The sequence below is a fragment of the Cydia splendana genome, chromosome 15, assembly GCF_910591565.1.
Source record: "Cydia splendana chromosome 15, ilCydSple1.2, whole genome shotgun sequence".
Classification (NCBI taxonomy): domain Eukaryota; kingdom Metazoa; phylum Arthropoda; class Insecta; order Lepidoptera; family Tortricidae; genus Cydia; species Cydia splendana.
In genome coordinates, this window is record NC_085974.1 from 17,109,255 (window position 1) to 17,129,981 (window position 20,727).

The 20,727-nt window shown below is 37.6% G+C and overlaps 1 protein-coding gene across 1 annotated transcript in view; it reads right to left on the bottom strand.

Moving 5' to 3' along the window:
- The window catches only part of LOC134797793 (potassium voltage-gated channel protein Shaw-like), a 404,836-nt gene that overhangs the window by 380,094 nt on the left and 4,015 nt on the right, over window positions 1–20,727 (bottom strand). Inside the window, exon 3 of the mRNA XM_063770162.1 lies at window positions 2,413–2,545. Coding sequence (XP_063626232.1) covers window positions 2,413–2,545 — 133 coding nt within the window. The remainder of the gene's footprint in view (window positions 1–2,412; window positions 2,546–20,727) is intronic.

Below are 20,727 nucleotides of genomic sequence, written 5' to 3' on the forward strand. Positions count from 1 at the left end.
CATTGGTGGAGCCACTAAATAAGCGATTGACAACATAAAATAATACTTTGTTTCAGTATTTAACGACTTACGACATGGTATTAATTTATTTTAAGTAGTAGAGAAATGAAGCAGAAAAATTTCTAAATCGGTTCAGCTTTTATTGATTCCCCATACAAAATTCCACCCCCCTCTTCACCCCCTTAGGGACTAAAAATTTCATGGTTTATAATTTTTTTGTTGTTTGTGTGCTAAGACTATCTTACATACCAAATTTCAGCTTCCTAGGACATCCACAACATCCATTTGACTGTATTCTTGCAAATAAATGATTTGATACTTGATATAAAGGGCCTACCGCGAAAATATAAATTCGCAAATAGCGGAGATCTTTCTCTTTTACTCCAATGAAGGTGTAATTAGAGTGACAAAGAAAGATGCCCGCAATTTGCGATCTTCGATTTTCGCGGTTACAGCCCTGATCTGCTTTGATTAACTGACGGCTGAAGCAAAAACAGTGAACATAAAAGAAATCCGCTGTTCTCATGGCCGCTAAAGCGTCATGCGACTACATGCGGCTCGTCCAATATCGCAAGCAAATAAACAAGAATCCCCCTGTATAGAGGAGCGCGCTGTTCAAGCATCCCCCTGTATAGCGCTACGCTTTTCAAGCCGTTTGCTGAATGCATAAACGAAAGACAACAGTATCGAGTGTCCAAAAGAGCGTTTAGGGCATTACAGAAAAGTGTCGCGTACGTGACGATATTTTTAACAGACTGATAAAGTTATGAAGACGATATTTGGCATTATATTTTTTTACATAACATTTAATAGATAACTTAAGTTTAAAATCAACGGTATAAATATAGTTTTCGGCAGGTTATGGAGGTAGCTGCTATACACGCCACGTCCCCGACATTACACCTTTTTGTGGAATGCTCCGTTAGAGTGCTTTCCAGTATTATATTCTTTGGTGATTTCATAATTTAAGTTATACAAACAGTTCAACTTTTAAGGCGAAAAGTAAAAAAATGCCAAGATAATGACGGCGCGATTCGGGAAATGAATTAGAGATTGACTAGATATGAAATAGTAAGATATGTGACGTTCCACGGCAAAAGGTACCTTATGGCGGTTGGCGGTTGGGTTGGTTAACGCCGCTCCAATATTATTGCAGCCGCCATAAGGTACCTTTCATAATCATAATCATAATCATTTATTTGCACATAAAAAGGGTAAGGGGTTTCTGCCTTGCCGTCACATATCTTTACTATTTCATATCTAATGAATCTCTAATTCATTTCCCGAATCGCGCCGTGAGACCGTTATACAGGACTCATTGCATAAATGTAATACAAAAGTCAGAATCAGAAACAATAATTAAATAATAGTAGTAGTAGGTATGTATAATAATTTATTGTAATACTGTGTTGATAACAAAATAGTCCAAGCCCAAAGTTTATTTAATTTATTACCTTTAAATTAATTAATTTTATCCATATCACTGCTATCCAATTACTACTGTTTTTAAGATATCCAATAATAATTAATTTCCTTTAGATCCGGGCTTAGGGAAGGTATTTACCCTCGATTTTCCCCTCAGTCGTCAATATTTATTAAGCAGTAATAGTTTGCCAGTCGTTAATAATAATTAAAGGTTTGGGTAAAATCTATCTAGAATCTAGATGTATCATCAAGTTAAAGTTACCACGTAACAAATTTGAAAACTTATTCAATTGTGTACCATATTTTTGTGCAAAAAGTTCCAAATTAAAACTAATGTTCTTGTGGTTGTTACTTAACACAGTTTCGCCGGAGTCAGGGAAAATATTTGCTCTTCGATATTTCAATAACAAATACTTAAACAGAGAGGAGTGGACAAAGAGACGAGTGGACAAAGAGACGAGTGGACAAAGAGACGAGTGGACAAAGAGACGAGTGGACAAAGAGACGAGTGGACAAAGAGAGGAGTGGACAAAGAGGCGGGAGGCAGTTGCTCAACCGTGGAACACAGTTGGCTCTGAATAGGTATAGACCGACCGCTTAAATGAGTCCTCGCCTGCGCGGTACGGGGGCGACGGGGTAGGACGACTAAGGGTGGCGGGGAAGGTGCGGGCGCCGTACGCCTGCCGCCCGCACCGCGCAGGCGAGGACTCATTTAAGCGGTCGGTCTATAGTTGTTGTATTTTCATTTGGGTTGAATTTCATTTGTTCGAAAATTGTACGAGACAAATGAAATGATACCTACATTGTTTTTAATTAAGGTTGACATTCCATCGAAACTGAGTGTACTTCCTAATGTACATTGAGCGGCACGAGGCTACACACAATTCCCTTTCCCAACCACAAGGCCGCATCTACAGAAAGATTGTCTTTTCAGGACTCATTTAAGCGGTCGGTCTATAATAATAATAGCAGGGTATGATAACTGACCTGTGTATCCCTGTGTATGCTATAGGTGGACCAGCAGCAGGGCTCCACCTGGTTGGAGTCCAGCCCCCAGAACTCCAGCTCCTCCTCAAACAGCGGCCCGCAGACATTTGTGGGGTAGTGGAGTTTCCCGGTCCTGGACAAGAAAGAACATTTTTCTATTAAGCGAGATCACTTTGATTTTTTTTTTGGTATATTCGTTGTTGCGAACGCAACCTTTTATTTGTATAAAATATCAATACCTAATGCAGTAGCTATACGCAGCTTTTTCTAAAAAAAAACAATAGGAGCGCTCCACTTACTCTGTATCGCGGCCAATTAGAGGCACCTACAATACCTACATTTAAACCATCTTTTGTATTGATAAAATATTGCAAAACACTATTTTATCAGCCTCCATAAAATAACCACCACTTCTGCATTTAACCGTTTAGTTAAGAAACCCTTGCAAACCAGTACTTTGGAAGATTATAATAGTTTACTACAAATCGAAGCTTTTTATTTGAGTCGTCGAGATCCTGATCTGCACGGTGGCTACATTCGTGTTGAAATCCGAAAACTCTTTTTCACCAGTATCTGATCCAGAAACCTAGTGACATTATAATTGCAGTGGGTGCTTTTTACATCGAGTGGTTTGGCAAGCCAAGGAAATAATTATCTCCAATGCTCACAAGGCTCCCAAAATTTATGAACACCTCCTGAGATTGAGTAAACTCAGATTACACGCATTTAGGACCAAATGAAGGTATTAAAACGATTTCCAGCTTGCTGAGAATTAATTCCTCACATATTTTTTTTTTGATCTAATTTGATTGGCCTATATCTCCTTTCCCGTTCTGGGTTTTAACCCCTATAAACAAAACATGATACATTCTTAAATCTACTTTTCGCTTGTAATTCATAAATAACAACTTTGAAACTTCATTTAAAAGGGTGTAATTCAATCGTATCATGAATCAACTTAAGCTCTCTTTCAACTAGTATTCCAAAATTGTACGAAAGTTTTACACACAATAGGGAATTTTGCCCCTCGTCAAATTCCTGCTTAATTAGGAGGACTGTACCTTTTCTCATAACAGTTTTGTTAATTATTCAATATGACTGTACGTGTGAAGCTTCATTGTGGATTAAACTATTGCCAAACAACACGTACCTAGTTTTAACCTTTTGGACGCCAATGTCCGATATATCCGCACCGCAGGTTCAACGGCAAATACCGATTAATCGGTCACAGACCACAGACCTACGTCCATTATGCATAAAGTTCAATTTCAGTTTTGACACTTCGGTGACGTGGCGTCCGACTGACAGCTTTTGTGTTTGACACGGCGTCGAAAAGGTTAACTGAAATTTTGACTTACTGTACTTGATGTACTCGTAATATATTTTGCATTAGAACTAGAGCTGTTTGAAATTATGTAGTTACATTCTTCTTCTTAGTCGTTATACTCTTTGCAGAGTGTCGTGGTCAACTGCTGACATCAGGCACAGATGTTGCTCGCCGTACGATTTCTCGCCATTTTCCGCGTTTGGATGTCATTCTGGCAAATGCGTTCAGGGGTCTTTCCATGGCAGATTTAATTTGATCAGTCCATCGCATAGGTGGCCTTTTACGCGGTCTTGTTCCGTTGGCTCTACTCTGCACCACTAGATGCTCTATGGAGTCATTGTTTCGTCTCGAGACGTGACCGAAGAAACTGAGTATGCGAGTCTTTACGAGAGTCGAGACGTAACGTAGTTACATTATAGTTACTTAAAAATTGATGCATTATGACTCGACTCATGAATATCTATCAGGACATTTTAGGGCGAACCTTAAAACGGCGAAAAAACCTCGTAGTTTTGTACCTTTCTAAGGCCCACCATACAATAAAATAGCCAGATGAATGGAGTCTGCATCAAAAGTAACGGATCACACTAGGTACGCGTCAAATGTATCTGTACATTCTTTAATAATTTGACTAAAAGAATTATTAAGTATTTACGGCCGGCGTGTTTGGACAAACGATTGTCATGGACGGACCCCACTTATAACAATATTTAGATGACAGCCATGTTAACAGCCACTGGGTAGAAAGCGGCGCACACCTGTCGACACCCCTGAACCGCACACACCGGTGTTGCCCTTGAGCCATCCTAGATGTCGCTTTTTGTGGGGGCCCAATGGGCCCATCCTGTGAGGGCGAGTCACCGTCTGCCGGAAATAAAATTGCATACCGTTTTATTAGGCAGGCGTCCGGGTTTTTACCCCATAGCTCAATACTTAGTCCATCGCTTTCACCCAATAACCTAGTTCATTTTAGATTCCATCAACTCTCAATAGCCCTTACACCCTGGCGGGTGCTGCCTCTGCGCGCGTCCCATGACACGGGTAAGGGCATCAACCGCTCGGTGTACCCCTTACATTTCATTAAAGTGTCAAAAGGGCCTCTACGTGTTGGCTTCGGCTCCGCGCACGCCTCCCAAAGGTCCGGAACACCATTGTCCCGTGATGGGAAAGACATTTAGATGAAATTCACTAACAGAAATTTAAACAGAAATAACATTCATACAAATATAATTTTTGCAACTTATATTTCCGCTTACAATATAAACATCGACATTTTGCTGAAATAAATACACAGTGTAATAAATCATATACAAGCAGACGGCTTTGTAAACAATATTTTATTTTGATCCGTTTGTCGGATTTCCTTTCGTTTTGTTGGTTATGCGATAAAAAAAACCGGACAAGTGCGAGTCGGACTCGCCCACCGAGGGTTCCGTACTTTTTAGTAATTTGTTGTTATAGGGCATTTTCATTTAACTTGTACTTTAAAGCGCGACTTAAGTCGTGTTTCAGTAACGTCTAACCGTTACATTCCTGACAAAATGTATGGGAATTGACATTGACCGTCAGTTTTGTAACAGTTAAGTGAAAATGCCCTATAGCGGCAACAGAAATACGTCATCTGTGAAAATTTCAACTGTCTAGCTATCACGGTTCATGAGATACAGCCTGGTGACAGACAGACGGACAGTGGAGTCTTAGTAATAGGGTCCCGTTTTTACCCTTTGGGTACGGAACCCTAAATTTTTTTTTAATGAAACCCTAAAACGAAAACCTCTCCCAATCTTATTTTATGTCATTGCCGTGATCAAAAATCAGGCTGACAGAAATGTCAAGTGTTATTTTTTTCTATAAAGTACAATCAGTAGCGACAGCAAAGAATTTAATAACGCGCAATAAAATTTTCCTGTAATACGCACTGTTACCGGAACGCGGCGTTTACGATTCACTATAGAAAAAGGAGCGAAATTTAAAAATTGGAGCTACCAAGGCTTGGCCCCCTTCATTCACCCTTCGTTCTTATTTTGACATTACTAGCTTTTTAGAGTTCCGTACCCAAAGAGTAAAACCGGGACCCTATTACTAAGACTTTACTGTCCGTCTGTTTGTCTGTCTGTCACCAGGCTGTATCTCATGGACCGTGATAGCTAGACAGTTGAAATTCTCAAAGATGATGTATTTCTGTTGTCGCTCTAACAACAAATACTAAAAAGTACGGAGCCCTCGGTAGGCGAGTCCGACTCGCACTTGTCCGGTTTTTATATCGCTATAGCTAATATGCAAACATAGAAGTAATCTCAACAACGATAAATACTCAAAACAATACAAATTGAAAATTATAAGGATGGTAGATCAACCTTTTAGTGTCACTCGTTGCCATGGATACGGTTTTTTTTGTCCCTTGGATAACCACTCTTGAAAATGAAAATTTAAATGTTTGAAACATATTAGCAAAGACATATCTAACTTCGTATAAGACGAATAAAGTCTAAGGAAAAAACGCGCCTCGGAATTGAAGCAAAAGTCATTCTCGAATAGATGGCGCACACACCTTTAGCCTATCCTCGGCTAGATGGCGTGACGACACCGTTTCATATTTAACAATTTTAACACATAGATATTAGTTGAATGAACATGGATCAAAATGATATAAAAATAATAAAATCATTTATCCATATATATACATTTTTTGATAACTTTATACGTTTTCATTTTGAGTTTTAGTCGTGTGTCGATAGATGGCAGTAAATTTACTGAGACTACAAAATTTACAATGACAGGACCCCTCTATACTATCTATTCTTTTTGATATTAGTAAATCATCATAAAACATCTCTTCGAATATACTATAGCAGTATTGTCCCTTGGACAACGGGACAGAATAACAACACAAAATATGAAATCACAAACCGCTAGAAATAATCGACGAGTTCCACAACCCAGTGCGTACCAGTCGCCTTCAATTATACAGGGTGTAACGAAGTGTGAGATCGGCGTCGAGCCAGCGAGCCGTCACGCCGCCGTCGCCGTCAGGTTTATGAGTATGGCGGTCTTACTTCGCTCCTTGAGAGTAGACTAAAATACAAAATAACATGTTACTGTAGATTACTTTACTTTACTCAAGTCCGGAATCGCCCGTCACGAAATTGGAATCTCGACACAATGCGAATTTCAATTCTTTTGTGGTGAGCGTTCTGACTGAACGTCTAACGTCACCAAGGTGGAGTTTTGGCCGATGAGTGTCAAATTTCGGCGGTTCCACAGAGCGGGGTTGCGAAATGCATCGCAGTCATAGTGTGTGTTTTAGTTTAAAGATATATTGTAAAATATGTATGCTACTTGTAAAGTATTTATCTATGGGCCAATACTTGCCTGAAAATAAAGATTTTTCATTTCATTCACTGTAGATAAAACTACTACTACTATACTATGCTATACTATGTATTTACTGTAGGTATAAGTTTACCAACGCCCAAGAGACCACTCCAAACCGACAAGAAACTAGGGCCAGTATATAAATAAAATTATAGTTCACAATACCAAACCCCAGATAACAGGGGACAGATAATATTGTTAAGCACTTGTCAAAACTTTTCACTTGGCCAAGCGTTTTGGCCTAACTTTTGGACGTCAGATAATCTGAGTTGTTCTCTATGCTTATGCGTTGCAGGCGAGGCGAACAGTCAAGTGTGACCTTAAAAATATAAGTAGGTACGAAAGAAATGGGTCATAGGTACTCAAACGGAAAAAATGACCCTCCTACAGGTACCTGAAAGATGAACACTGGAGTTTAAAGGTTACAGTCCATTTCCAACGACAGCTGCACTACTGTTGCGACGTTGCTGTCATTCATTGTCTTGTCATTCATTTACTATGAAAATTGACAATAACATCGACATGTCGGAGCAGTAGTGCAGCTGCGGTCAGAAATGGAATGTTATCTTAAGAGGAAAGGGGACGGCTGCATCTCCATGAAAAGACAATCTGTTCGATTCGAACTTTAAGATACGTCAATTAATAGATCTAGAAACGATATGGATTAGTTGTGTCAGTGGCAAAAGTGATGTTTTTGTTTGAAGAAACGTCACATTTGACACTGACATATCTAATCCATATCTTTTCTAGATCTATTAATTGACGTATCTTAAAGTTCGAATCGGGCCGAATCTTTCTGTAGATGCGGCCCTGTGGATGTCTACCTTAAAAGGGAATTGTGTGTACTCGTGCCGCTCAATGTACATTAGGATGTACACTCAGTTTCGATGGAATGTCAACCTTAATTAAAAACAATGTAGGTATCATTTCATTTGTCTCGTACAATTTTCGAACAAATGAAATGAAAATACAACAGCTATAGACCGACCGCTTAAATGAGTCCTCGCCTGCGCGGTGCGGGCGGCAGGCGTACGGCGCCCGCACCTTCCCCGCCACCCTTAGTCGTCCTACCCCGTCGCCCCCGTACCGCGCAGGCGAGGACTCATTTAAGCGGTCGGTCTATACAACAAGATTGTAACTTCATTGGCTATAATTTTGTATGGTAGACGGCACGCGGCTTGGCTAGATTGTGTGCTCGACTCACAAGTCTGTATGATAGTAAAAGTAACAACGACTAAACTTCTCTCCAACTTGTCCAACTTGATCCCTGGCTATTGCTAACTTTTGCTTGGTGTAGCGTTACTTATGACTTATAGGAATAGTAAAAACAGTGAGGTCTAGAGAACACGTGCCTAACTACAAAACATATGTGACGTTATCAATCAAAAGGTACCACATTGTCATAAGGACGCTATGACAGATTATTTGTATAAAGATACAAGCAAAAACGCGATTTCCCTATGTAAAACTATTTTTCCGTATCGCCTCAGTGTAAAAGCGTTTTCACTATTTAAAACTAGTTTTAACTGGTATTTTTCAGTCAAAACTAGTTGCTGTACACGTTGTACACACGCACACAACCGATAGCGCCGCGTTTCCAGGAACATAACACTATTAAAAAAAAGTCAAAACTAGTTTTTCCAAATTCCATTGTAGAAAATTAGTTTTCACTAATTACTTAAAACTAACAGGCTAATTAGAGTTTTAGTATTCGATCTGTTTCCGATATGATACTGATATGTCAGTGTTAAGTGACATTTCTTCAACCAAGAACGTTACTTAAGACACTGACAACTCAGTGTCATATCGAAAACAGATCGAATACTTAACCAAAATACTGGCCGTGTGTTATCCAACCTCGACACTGGCGGAATCATCAAGCCCTGATGGAGCCATAATACACAAAAATTTATTGATTACTTAACCAAAATTCGAATTGGCCTATAATTTTAGTAAACACCAGTTAAAGATTGCATTCTGTAAATGGCGAGCAGAACTGCTACTAAGAAAGTTTCTATAAACCGTCAGTCATCAGAAAAGCGTCCCCTTTGACGCCCGACACGACAAAGTGTGATTTCCTTCGTAAATTCGATTTGACAATGTAAACGATAACTTTTCGGGTCCATTGTGATGTTGTTACGTGATGTTTGAATGGGGTTATTTGAAAGGGTGACGTGGGACCGTCGACAACTTGTAAGTCAAGGAATTGAATATGACACAGAAACTACAAATGTAGTTAAGCAATATTGTAGCGTGACATTACTGCCGCAAATGCAGGGCTAGGAAATCGTTTTATTTTTCAAACCGGTTTCGTTCATTCACCCGGGAACGAAAAGGATTTCGTTTCCGTTTGCGGTTACCGGTTAAAGAAATGTTCTATTAAGATACTGTTTTATGCCTAATTAGTTCGCTTTCCGTTGTTGTGAAACGAAATTAACCGGTTAAATTGAAAATATCGAAGAGAGATAGAACGAGTAAGTATTGCTGTCTCTTTCACGTATGACAACGAGTTTAACCGAGAGTCTCCGAAAGCCAAGAGTAACCGGTATTATATCGTTCCCTGCGAACCATAAAGTTCCGTTCCCTCTTCCTACCGGTTAGGAGAGGGAACGTAATTTTTTAGTTCGCGTTCCATCAATTAACCGGTTTTTTAATGAACGAAATAATATAACAGTTTTGGGACGATATTAACAGGTATTTCAATACCGGTTCCGAGCCCTGCGCAAATGTCAACCGTACAGCAACATCGATTTTGACATTTGTCGCAGCAAAGCATGTCGCGCTGTAATAGGGAGTATTACTGCGATGTTCAACCGCCAGAGTGCAGCACTAGTGCACATAGTAAACCATAGAGTAATTTATACATACTAGGCCTTAAATAGTTTTTAGACAAGTTTTCACTATGACATTGATGCATCAAGGCGGTTTGTTTACAGGTGGCCTACCGCGAAACGCGAAAATCGAAATTTCGTTATCTACCTCTCTATCGATCGAATAGGCAAGAGTGATAGAGAGGCAGTAACCGAACTTTCGATTTTCGTGGTAGACACTGTGATTGTGCCGCCCTCTACGCAGAGTTATTTCCTATACTGCTGCAGTAATGCTGGTGAAGTCTAAATCCGAATGATACCTTTAGAGTAAACTTCGTTTTCAGAGGATTACAGAGCGCCGCTTGAAAGTTTTCGACCAGTTGGTACAGTTACGAAACTTCTAAAGCTGATAAAATGTACTAGGCATACATATCATCGCCCACACTGCTAATAACTGTACATCGGTGGACCTTATGCCTTTTGCAATAATCGCCACATGTCCACCGATGTACAGTTTAGGAGTGTTGCTATTTGTACGAGCATGTCGTGAAACTGAGTTGACTTGCCGTTATAATTGAATAGTTTTAGCTCACGGCTGCAGCTGCGTAGAATATGTCTCTCTTCAACCTAATAGCGTTTCCCCGGCCTAGCGCCTGGGTCCGCTTTGGTACGAGCCGGGGCTTGAACCCGCGACCTCCGGATTTAAAGTCGCACGATCTTACCGCTAGGTTACCAGCGCTTATATCCTCATATGCCTCCTAAGACTCCTATATCATTAAAACGCCTATATCATCCTGGAATACGCTAAGAAGATGAGATTTCCACTATTGCGTATACGAATTGCGTAGCAATGCGAGTTTGATTCGATTTATGTTCTCGTTAAATATTGATTCGCCATGAATCGGATATATACGATCGTTAAAGCAGCTTAATGGCTTTCGGCTTTTATTTACTTTAGCTTATGAATTTATGGGCTTTAAGTATTTGTATAATATAAGGAGTGGTCCGGAAAAAAAGTAGCAGCACATTATGTGGATTTTTCATTTTATATTGTAATAATTTGTAAGCAGTTAATTTCTATAGTGATCTGTAGATACTATTCTTTACAATTAATTACACTCGTATTTAATACAAAAGGGTGAATTAGAGTTTTCGCGTTTTATATTACATCTCTCATGACACTTTTTGAACAGTGTGTTTTGAAGGAAATTATAAGGTATTTCTCATACACATCGTTTTTTCTAAAAGTTTGATAAGCGAATTAATGCATTATCAAATTAATTTTCGTTCTATATAAAACTTTTTTTATTTGACTTCACTTTGTGGTAGTTTCATGGAATTTCTACTTTTGTATATTTGCCATTTTTACAGAGATTTGTCTTCCATAGAAAAACCTCTGTCAGAGGTTAGATTGGAGAGACTTCCTAACTACCCAAGATAAATTCCAGTTTATTGGAATAGCTTTTCGTTAGATGATGTTCTTAAAAGCATAAAAAAAGTTATTAAACTGGAACTTCATTTGTGGCGTTGTAGAAAACGGTCACCAAATATTATCAAATTGTACTGTTCAAAAAGTTACAAAGTACATTGCAATAAAACTGAGAAAACTCAAACAATTTCATATTTATCGATATTATTTTATTTTATATTTTTACTTTATAGTATAATTAACTAAATTACAAAAAAAAATAAACTGCTTAATAATTAGCAAAAAAAATATACCATATAATTCACTGCTACTTTTTTACTGGACCACTCCTTATCTATATCGTTGTCTGAGTACCCACAACACAAGCCTTCTTGAGCTTACCGTGGGACTTAGTCAATTTGTGTAAAAAATGTCCCTATAATATAATAATTGACCGAAGCGTAGCGGAGGTCTACGTTTGACTCGAGCAATTTGCTTTCGTATGTCCGGATGTTCTCCTCTACAGGTCGCAATTCTTAACTGATTCTCATGAAATTTTGTGACCAGATTCTATGACTAAATAAATTTTTTTTGTTAATACGGTTTATGGAAATTTTTAAAAATGGCGGAGTCGTGATACCTGTCGCCTAAACAAATAGTCGTATCGATATCACAAGAGTTTTTTCTTTTTGAGACATGTTTACAGAGTTAATAGCAAAAAATGCAGAAAAATATTATCGCTGGTTTAGGCGGTATTTAGATATTTAGTTTAGTATTTCCGGATATTCTCCTCTACAGGTCGCAATTCTTAACCGATTCTCATGAAATTTTGTGACCAGATTCTATGACTAAATATTTTTTTTTGTCAATCCGGTTTTTGGATTTTTTTTTAAATGGCGGAGTGGTGATACCTGTCGCCTACACAAATAGTCGTATCGATATCATAAGAGTTTTTTCTTTTTGAGACATGTTTACAGAGTTAATAGCAAAAAATGCAGAAAAAAAATATCGCTGGTTTAGGCGGTATTTAGATATTTAGTTTTGTATTTCCGGATGTTCTCCTCTACAGGTCGCAATTCTTAACCGATTCTCATGAAATTTTGTGACCAGGATCTATGACTAAATAAAATTTTTTTGTCAATCCGGTTTTAGGAAATTTTAAAAAATGGCGGAGTCGTGATACCTAGCGCTTAAACAAATAATCGTATCGATATCATAAGAGTTTTTTCTTTTTGATATATATTTATAGATTAAATGTCCAAAAATTCAGAAAATTTGTATCGCTGGTTTTGGCGGTATTTAGATATTTCGTTTATACTTGAGAATGAGTAGCTAAATTTCGTCAGCTTTAGTAAGAACTATCATGGCGCATTTTGCAAACGTTCGCATTTTTTGTTTGCATCGGGAGGTCCCTGGTTCCATTCCCAGTAATTGTATGCTGCTACACAACTTTTTGTATTTTTTTATACTTAAATTTCGTATCAATTGTTGTTTTTTATTTTATTATTTTATTTTGAAAAGCGCGGGCTAAGCGTATTCGTTTAATTTTTGCAAGAGATGATGGCTTTTTGCGCTTTAAAGAAAATTTGAATCTTGAATATACGGCGCCATACCTTTGGCCTCTATGCTCGTGTAGATGGCGACACCATTTTATATTTAACAATTTTTACTCATATCAGTAAAAGAACATGGGTCATAATCATATGGCGTTCTAAAAATAAAATAAAACATTTATCCATACATATATACATTTATTGATATTTTTTATTCATTTTCATTTTAATCCTGTATCGAAAGATGGCAGTAAATTTACAGCACTGATTTACAGTGACTACAAAATTTAGTACGACAATAACCCTCTACTATAGGGACCGTGCGCGTTGGAGGGTCTGCCATCTTGTGGTCTGAATCGGAAACATGTACATTGCCAAAGCAAGTTCTACCATCTACCGTTCTTGTAGGTACGTTTCCTTATGCATAGTATAGGTTCTGTCATCTTGTGGGCTACATCGGAAGCATAAACGTCACATTTACGCCTCACGCCAAAAATCTGACGGCTCCTATGCCGCCCCCTATAGTTCACGCACGCCCCCTATAGGGACCGTGCGCGTTGGAGGGCCTGCCATCTTGTGGCTTGAATCGGAAACATATGTGCATATGTACATTGCCAAAGCAAGTGCTACCATCAACCATTCTCGTAGGTACGTTTTCTTGTGCATAGTAGGTTCTGCCATCTTGTGGGCTACATCGGAATCATAAACTACACATCTATGCTTCGCGCCAAAGATCTGACGGCTCCTGTGCTGCCCCCTATAGTTCATGCACGTCCCCTATACAATCTATTCTCTTTAGAATTTAGATTAGTTAGATATTTAAATTCTTACTCGACTAAAATTAAAAGCATGAAACTCCTTCTATTGCGACTCGAGGAGGAACAAAGACTGAAAAGACTGGCAAACCAAACGCGCACGAAGCTTCTCAGTTGCAGTTTACAGGCTAATTAAAAGGTAATGTTGGTTCCCTAACATAAGTAGAGTTAGACCAAGAAAAGTCTGCAGAGATTTTGACACTGGCACAAATAACATTGGCACTGCGTGTGGTCTGCAGACTTTTCTTGGTCTAACTCTATCCTCTTTTCTATACAATTAGTATGGCGACGTGGATACTTAAGTTGGGGCACCGACCGTACACTGACATCGGAATGATATTTTTATCATGTTATTTAGTAGTCATAGTGCGTCTCGCTTGCGCCAATACATGTACGGACAAGAACCAGCGAAATGCACGATAACTAAATGACATCAGTTAGACGTCATTCTGATATCAGTGTACGTTTGAATTGGCCTGTTAGCCAAACATTGTTTCGTATGTCCATCTGTTCTACTCTACTGGTCGCATTTCTAAACCAATTCCCGAAATTTGTAAGCAGGTTCGATAGTTAAGGTTTTAATTGTCAAATTAGATTCTCTAAATTCTTCTAAACAACGAAGCCATACATTTACTCAGTTTTAAGCTCAGCTCGCGAGGTCTACAGCTCACAGAGCCACTAGTATATTTATTTATTTTGAGTTTACTTTACATTGGACATTTCATACGGTTAGTATTGACGACGTAACTGTAGTCTGTCTCTACCTTCAATCAATTATTTTTTATAACTGTTTCTATTGCTATATACCTCGAAACTCGTCACAAACTGCCCACTCGCTGCGGTGACCGAACTGTCACAAGTCACAAGTTACGGAAAGCCGGCACAGATAATATTTCAATAGCTGCCCAATGTGAGTTCAGAGCCAAATCGACTGGGCTTAGTCTGGCCGCGCGAACTGGGATTACTTGTACATATGAAATGTAACGAAAATGTTTCATTTGAAGTCTTTTATTTTAATAACGACTTTGTATTTAAGGTGGTGGTATTAGTGCTCGACATGGTAATACCCAATAGATAACACCCTGCTGTCACCTCTATTGACAATGACTTAAGTTTCAAGATGACATGTACTGGGACCGCGTCGAGCTCAGCACCACCTAATAATTTGTAAATATAATCATAGTGATGGCGCTTTATTTGCCCAGAGGCTAAGTCTGACAGTGTATGCCGGAAGGGTGGGGGGGGATTTCGGAAAGTCTTTTATAAATCGTTTTAGGTCTTGTTTGTATGGATTTAAAAATAAACTGACCAACATTTGTTCACGAACTATAAAAATAACTTATGGTTTGATATTTATTACACTTTAAAGTTTATTCTAAACATAAGTAATGTATTGCAAATTGTGTTATGTTTAAAGCGTGACAAGCAACTTCAAACACACTGATGTCAGCGTACATTGAAGGATTTGAAGGCCTAAACTCCTAAAGGATTCATAATTTTTTTAAAGTTGATTTGCTCATGTTACAGGCAACACCCGGTATATGTGTATCTGTTGTTTGAGGCAAGAGGCAACCCGGTTAGTACCTTTGACGAGGGTTGTTTTTTCTATTAGGCCTGTTGGACAGGTTTAGGGTTATCACTCCCTGGCGGTTAGACACCTGTGATGAAACTTAAAATCGATTATACTATTTTGAAATACACGCGTGTACATGTATTTAAAGTAAAAATTAGGTAGGACGTAGGACGTACGAAATACTATGAAAACATGATATCTTCATAATGTGTCTCCTGATAAAAAATAATTCAGCCTGGTATACAGGCTGTCCCAAACGGGTCTCTATTGGTTCCCATAAATTTTTTGTTCCGATTTTTTCAGTCCATAACGTTTTCCATCATAATTTTTATTAGGCATATTGTCAATAGTCATAAATTTTAACAATATAAATCGCAGTTCCGATTTTTGCAGGTCATTATTATTGTTAGTCATACAATTTGTTACTCATAATATTCAAAGTCCAGAAGGTACACCATTACATAATGTTAAAGGCAATAAACTTGCTTACAATAATCGTTGTAAGGTCTTTTATCGCAGGTTATAATGATAAGTAGGGGCTCTATTGCATTCCCTAAATTTTATGTTCCGATTTTTTTAGACCATAACGTTTTCCATCATAATTTTTATTAGTCATATTGTCAATAGTTATAAAATTAAACAATACAAATTGCATGCTTCCTACCTACCTGGGGATTATGTTTTATTTGGCTTACTGATTTCCCCTCCATTTCTTATTTTTCATGTAGTTTATTAAGCTATTTCGTCCCGCCAACGAGTCGACGGAGCCCCGCTTCGCGGGGCTCCTATTTCCGCTCTGAGGGACACAAGGTAACTAACAAACCTACCTGAGGAAACAGAATTTTTATTGTTTGGCTTACTGATTTCCCCGCCATTTCTTATTTTTCGTGTAGCTTATTAAGCCATTTCGTCCCGCCAACGAGTCGACCGCGGGGCTCCTATTTCCGCTCTGAGGGACACAAGGTAACTAACAAACCTACCTGAGGAAATAGATTTCTTTTTTCTTTATATGAAGGATGTTATTGATTTGGTTTCTTAGACGTAATTCACTTTAGTCATTAAAAATGGGGGTCCCTTTGTTTGACATAATTATTGAAAGTCATAATGTTTACTATTATAGGTCCTAAATATTTGAATATTAGAGGAGATATTTTCTGACTATCGAAATTCGAAACAATAAGTTTATGGGAAACAAAGGGATGACATTAAACCGATATGATTAACGACCATTAGTCCGATAAAATATATGCCTTAAAATAGTTCTGAATAATTATTGATATACCTTTGAATGTTATACTCATAAATTTTATAACTTTTGTGATTAAGGTCACTGTGGCGAAGTCCGGCATACTTTATTTTTTTTTTACTTTGGAGTGATCTAGTTCCGTTAATTATTCACATATGTTACTGCTTGTAATCGCATACGATGAAGAATTTAATAATTAATAGTTTAGCCTTAGTGACAGATCATTTCAAGCACAAATTAAGCAAAAACAATGGCATTTTTTTAAATTCGGCGAGTAGACGGACTTCCCGTGCAGTTTAAGGGAAGTCCGTCTAGTTATGATATCAGCCAATCTATGGGTGTGTATATGTTCGTAGTCAAATTCCTAAAAAGAACGGATCAAGACAATGAAAAGTGTATTTTAAACTTGTTAATATACGGTTCAGATTCGAAATAAACACCATTTTTCTAAAACAAAGGCAAGTCCGGCATATACTACCAAAATGGGGTGGTAAACCTTTTTTGGCAAATAATTAAACATAATTATTTTTTTGATTTCCGAAATAAAAGTTCAATAGTAATTTTAAAATGAATTTTAATCGTTTCTTTTAATTTACTGAGATCAAAATTTAATTAAGTAACATCATGCGCAAAGTCAGGAGGATTTTTTGATACCTTATCAAATCGTTATAATATTAAAGTCGCACAAACAGTTGGTAATCTCTGATTTAACGAAAGTCCGGCATATGACGGACTTGCCTTGAACATAATAGACGGACTTTCCAACTTAGTCAAATTTTAATATGATAAATTGTGGAACGTATAATTACAAAACTAAGCTAATTTCTGATATTTTAAAAATAGAATAAAGACAACTGGTTCTTATGCTACCTACGTAGTTACTTTTTGGTGCTCAATCTTTTCAAAAACTATTTTTTTTTTTTAATTTTCGAATGGCTGTCGCACTATGACTTCGAGTTCAAAACACGAAATGACTTGTTGAGGCGGATTGCTCTGAAGTTGGTTGTCACAGCGCCATCTGTTTTACAGTGACGGAACTAGCGCGAAGAACTGGTTAATCGACTGGACTCCAAAGTCGCATACGCCTTCAAATTCAAAAGTTATAACGTGTTGACGGACTTGCCTTGTAGACGGACTTACCCACAGTGACCTTATAGCGTTTAATATTATAGATGTTTAACATTAGAACTATGAAACGTTATACTTAACAAAAATTATGACTTTTGATGTTTATGTCCATAAATTATATGGATATCAATTTCTGACTATCGAAATTCGAAACAATAAGTTTATGGGAAACAAAGGGATCCCGTCCCAAACTTATGGGACATGAAGGAGAAGTACCTTAAATATCGTAGATAGTGTATTTTGCTCAAAGAAGACTTTATGTTATTTTTAAAAGTTAGTAATTCTGCATTCATAGATTTTCTAAAAATTACTTGCTTCGTCTGGGAATCGAACCGACTCAAATGTCAAAAAAAAATCACTTAAGTGGGTAGTCCATTAAGTGGGTATTTACGCGTGTAGTGTTACGTGGGTAGCTACGGCAGTTTCATGTATGTTTTTAATTTAATTAAAATGATTAATTTCACGTTGTTCCTTTCTTTTAAAATACAATGTTACTTAAGCAGAGTTATTATTTTTTAGCTATTCTTTCGATTGGCATCATAAAAGTAGGGTGATTTTTTTTTTGACATTTAAGTCGGTTCGATTCCCAGACGAAGCAAGTAATTTTTAGAAAATCTATGAATGCAGAATTACTAACTTTTAAAAATAACATAAAGTCTTCTTTGAGCAAAATACACTATCTACGATATTTAAGGTACTTCCCCTTCATGTCCCATAAGTTTGGGACAACCTGTATACGGGGTGGAACAATTCTAGGGACTGAGCTGAAATGATAGTGTTATCTAAGTGATCTACAATTGAGTTATTATAATCGTAAAAACATCATTAAAATGAAATATTTTTATATCAGTGACAACTCTACAAAGTTATTTAGATTTTAAATTGACACATGTCATGTCGTTAATAGGATCTTCTTGCTAGAGAAACAAACAGATTTTTGCAATAACGTTTAACAAACTGTATCTCAAAAATGGTTAGAAATATTAATGCGATTAATAAGTGAAAAATAAAGTACAATCACCTGCAATAATATGTTACACAACGAAGGCCACAAAAATATCTGACACGATCTTATTTGTAGAGCCACATAATTATGCGGCCTTCGAAGAGTAACATATTATTGCAGATGACTGTACGTAGCCTGAACAATTCCCAGTTTACGTAAAAGTCAGGATCGTTCTGTTCCCTTCTGTATGCACGACGGCTATAATCCTCACGCAGGCCCAAAGCGGGTTGAGATCTTCATATTCAAAATAATAATAAAAAAATCTAACCTCATCTCTTTTCCTCATTTACACAATCCTAAAGTAAGAAAGAGGCGTACAATATTCCAAAGAATGTAAATAAGCGTCGGTTACTCTCAAGTATTTACGACACTCAGATTTTCTTTTGTTTTGTCTTGTGGAGTGCCTTTTGTTTAATTGAGTGCTCATTTCTTTGGTGGATTTAATGTTAAATAAAGAAGCTTTTAAAGCCAGTTTATTAAACGACAAAATGTGAGGAAATTCGTATCTCTAAAATGATACGAGTGATTTTTAGGGTTCCGTACACAAAAGGTAAAAACGGGACCCTATTACTAAGACTCCCATAGAAAATGGACCAGCCAAAATGTATGAAACGGCCAATTTTTTTTTTTCGCTATTTCGGGGTTGTTACCATAGTAAAAGTTGCTCATTATAATCCCAAAACCTCCCTGGCAACGGGAATGCAGTTATTTTTAGGCACCCTGTATAATAGCAGTATTTAGATTAAAAACATAACAAATAAAATAGGTACAGTAACGCAAAATTAAGTTGACAGTGAAGTGCAAAAAATAATATAGAATTACAAAATATTATTAATTAAACGAATATATTAACATACATACAATATATACAGCGGTACTACTAAACGAAATGAATAACTAGATTAAATCTAAAATAGGCCCCTGAGGCATTGTACCAAGGATGCTGGCGGCATTTCCTCGCTGTATCGCAATGCTGATACGTTGTGCGAGGTAGCCGCCAGCTCTTCGGTCACCAGTTACGTCAATCAGACGCTTCGCGATTTCTGCGAACAACTTATGCGCGCTGGGACCCCATGGACCTAGAGTTTCAACTCCAAATGGTACAAAATGGTACTCTCTTCCGAGACTCGTATAAAGTACGCGGTCATATATTAATATTTAATAAAATAATTTGATTACTTCCAACGTAATACTTTAAAGCAAATATTCATTGTTGAATCTTCGTTGTAGTGTGAAATTCTCCACTTCCCTATACCAATACCAGACTCCTCAGATGTCCTCGCCAGGAGTCCCATCTGGCGATTTTTCCCCGTCTTCATTTGCCAGAATTGACAGATTGACGGATTGCAACACTACATCGGGTGGGGGGTGGGGGTGACAAATGGGAGTGATAGGGTGTCGTCTGAGTCACATGTTTGGCGAGTGTCACTTTTTCTCTATCACATTTTTAGAATAAAATGTTATAAACTATTTCTTATCTAATCTGATTTAAAATTTCTTGGCGATATTTTTTGCTGTATTAGATGCAATGAAAATCAAAACTCGTTTTATTTATTGAAAAATGAAAAGGTTTACCTAATATGCGAGTGCGAGCGAGATGCATAGAAAGTAAGTTACGCTCAGACTATCGAATATGTCAGTGTCAAACAGGTGGTAGCCGTACAGGTCCACAGTGTAAGTTGGTATAAGATTAATCCCTTCACCTTTCACGTAAATTACTAGCAACATGTGTCCGCGTCACTAATGATCAATTGAAAGAAAACTTTTGCCCACAACTTTAGTTTGGAAACACGGATTAGCTGGACTTCCTTACTTTACTACCGATTCTATACTTACGAACAGGTACCTAAATACATATATTTATGTTCAGAGATGTATCGATCACAATTAAAGACGTGTTCACAAGAAGTTCCTGTTTTTAGTTTTTCTTTTCATTGAGTCTGTCCAGGGACTGATCGAAGAAGTACTCTTTGAGCACGGGGTTGTAGTTTAGTAAGCGCCTCCGTTATCAGCATCGGTATGACTCAACAGACTCAACACTTGCCTGTAGTAGTTGAGGACCTGCGCGAACACT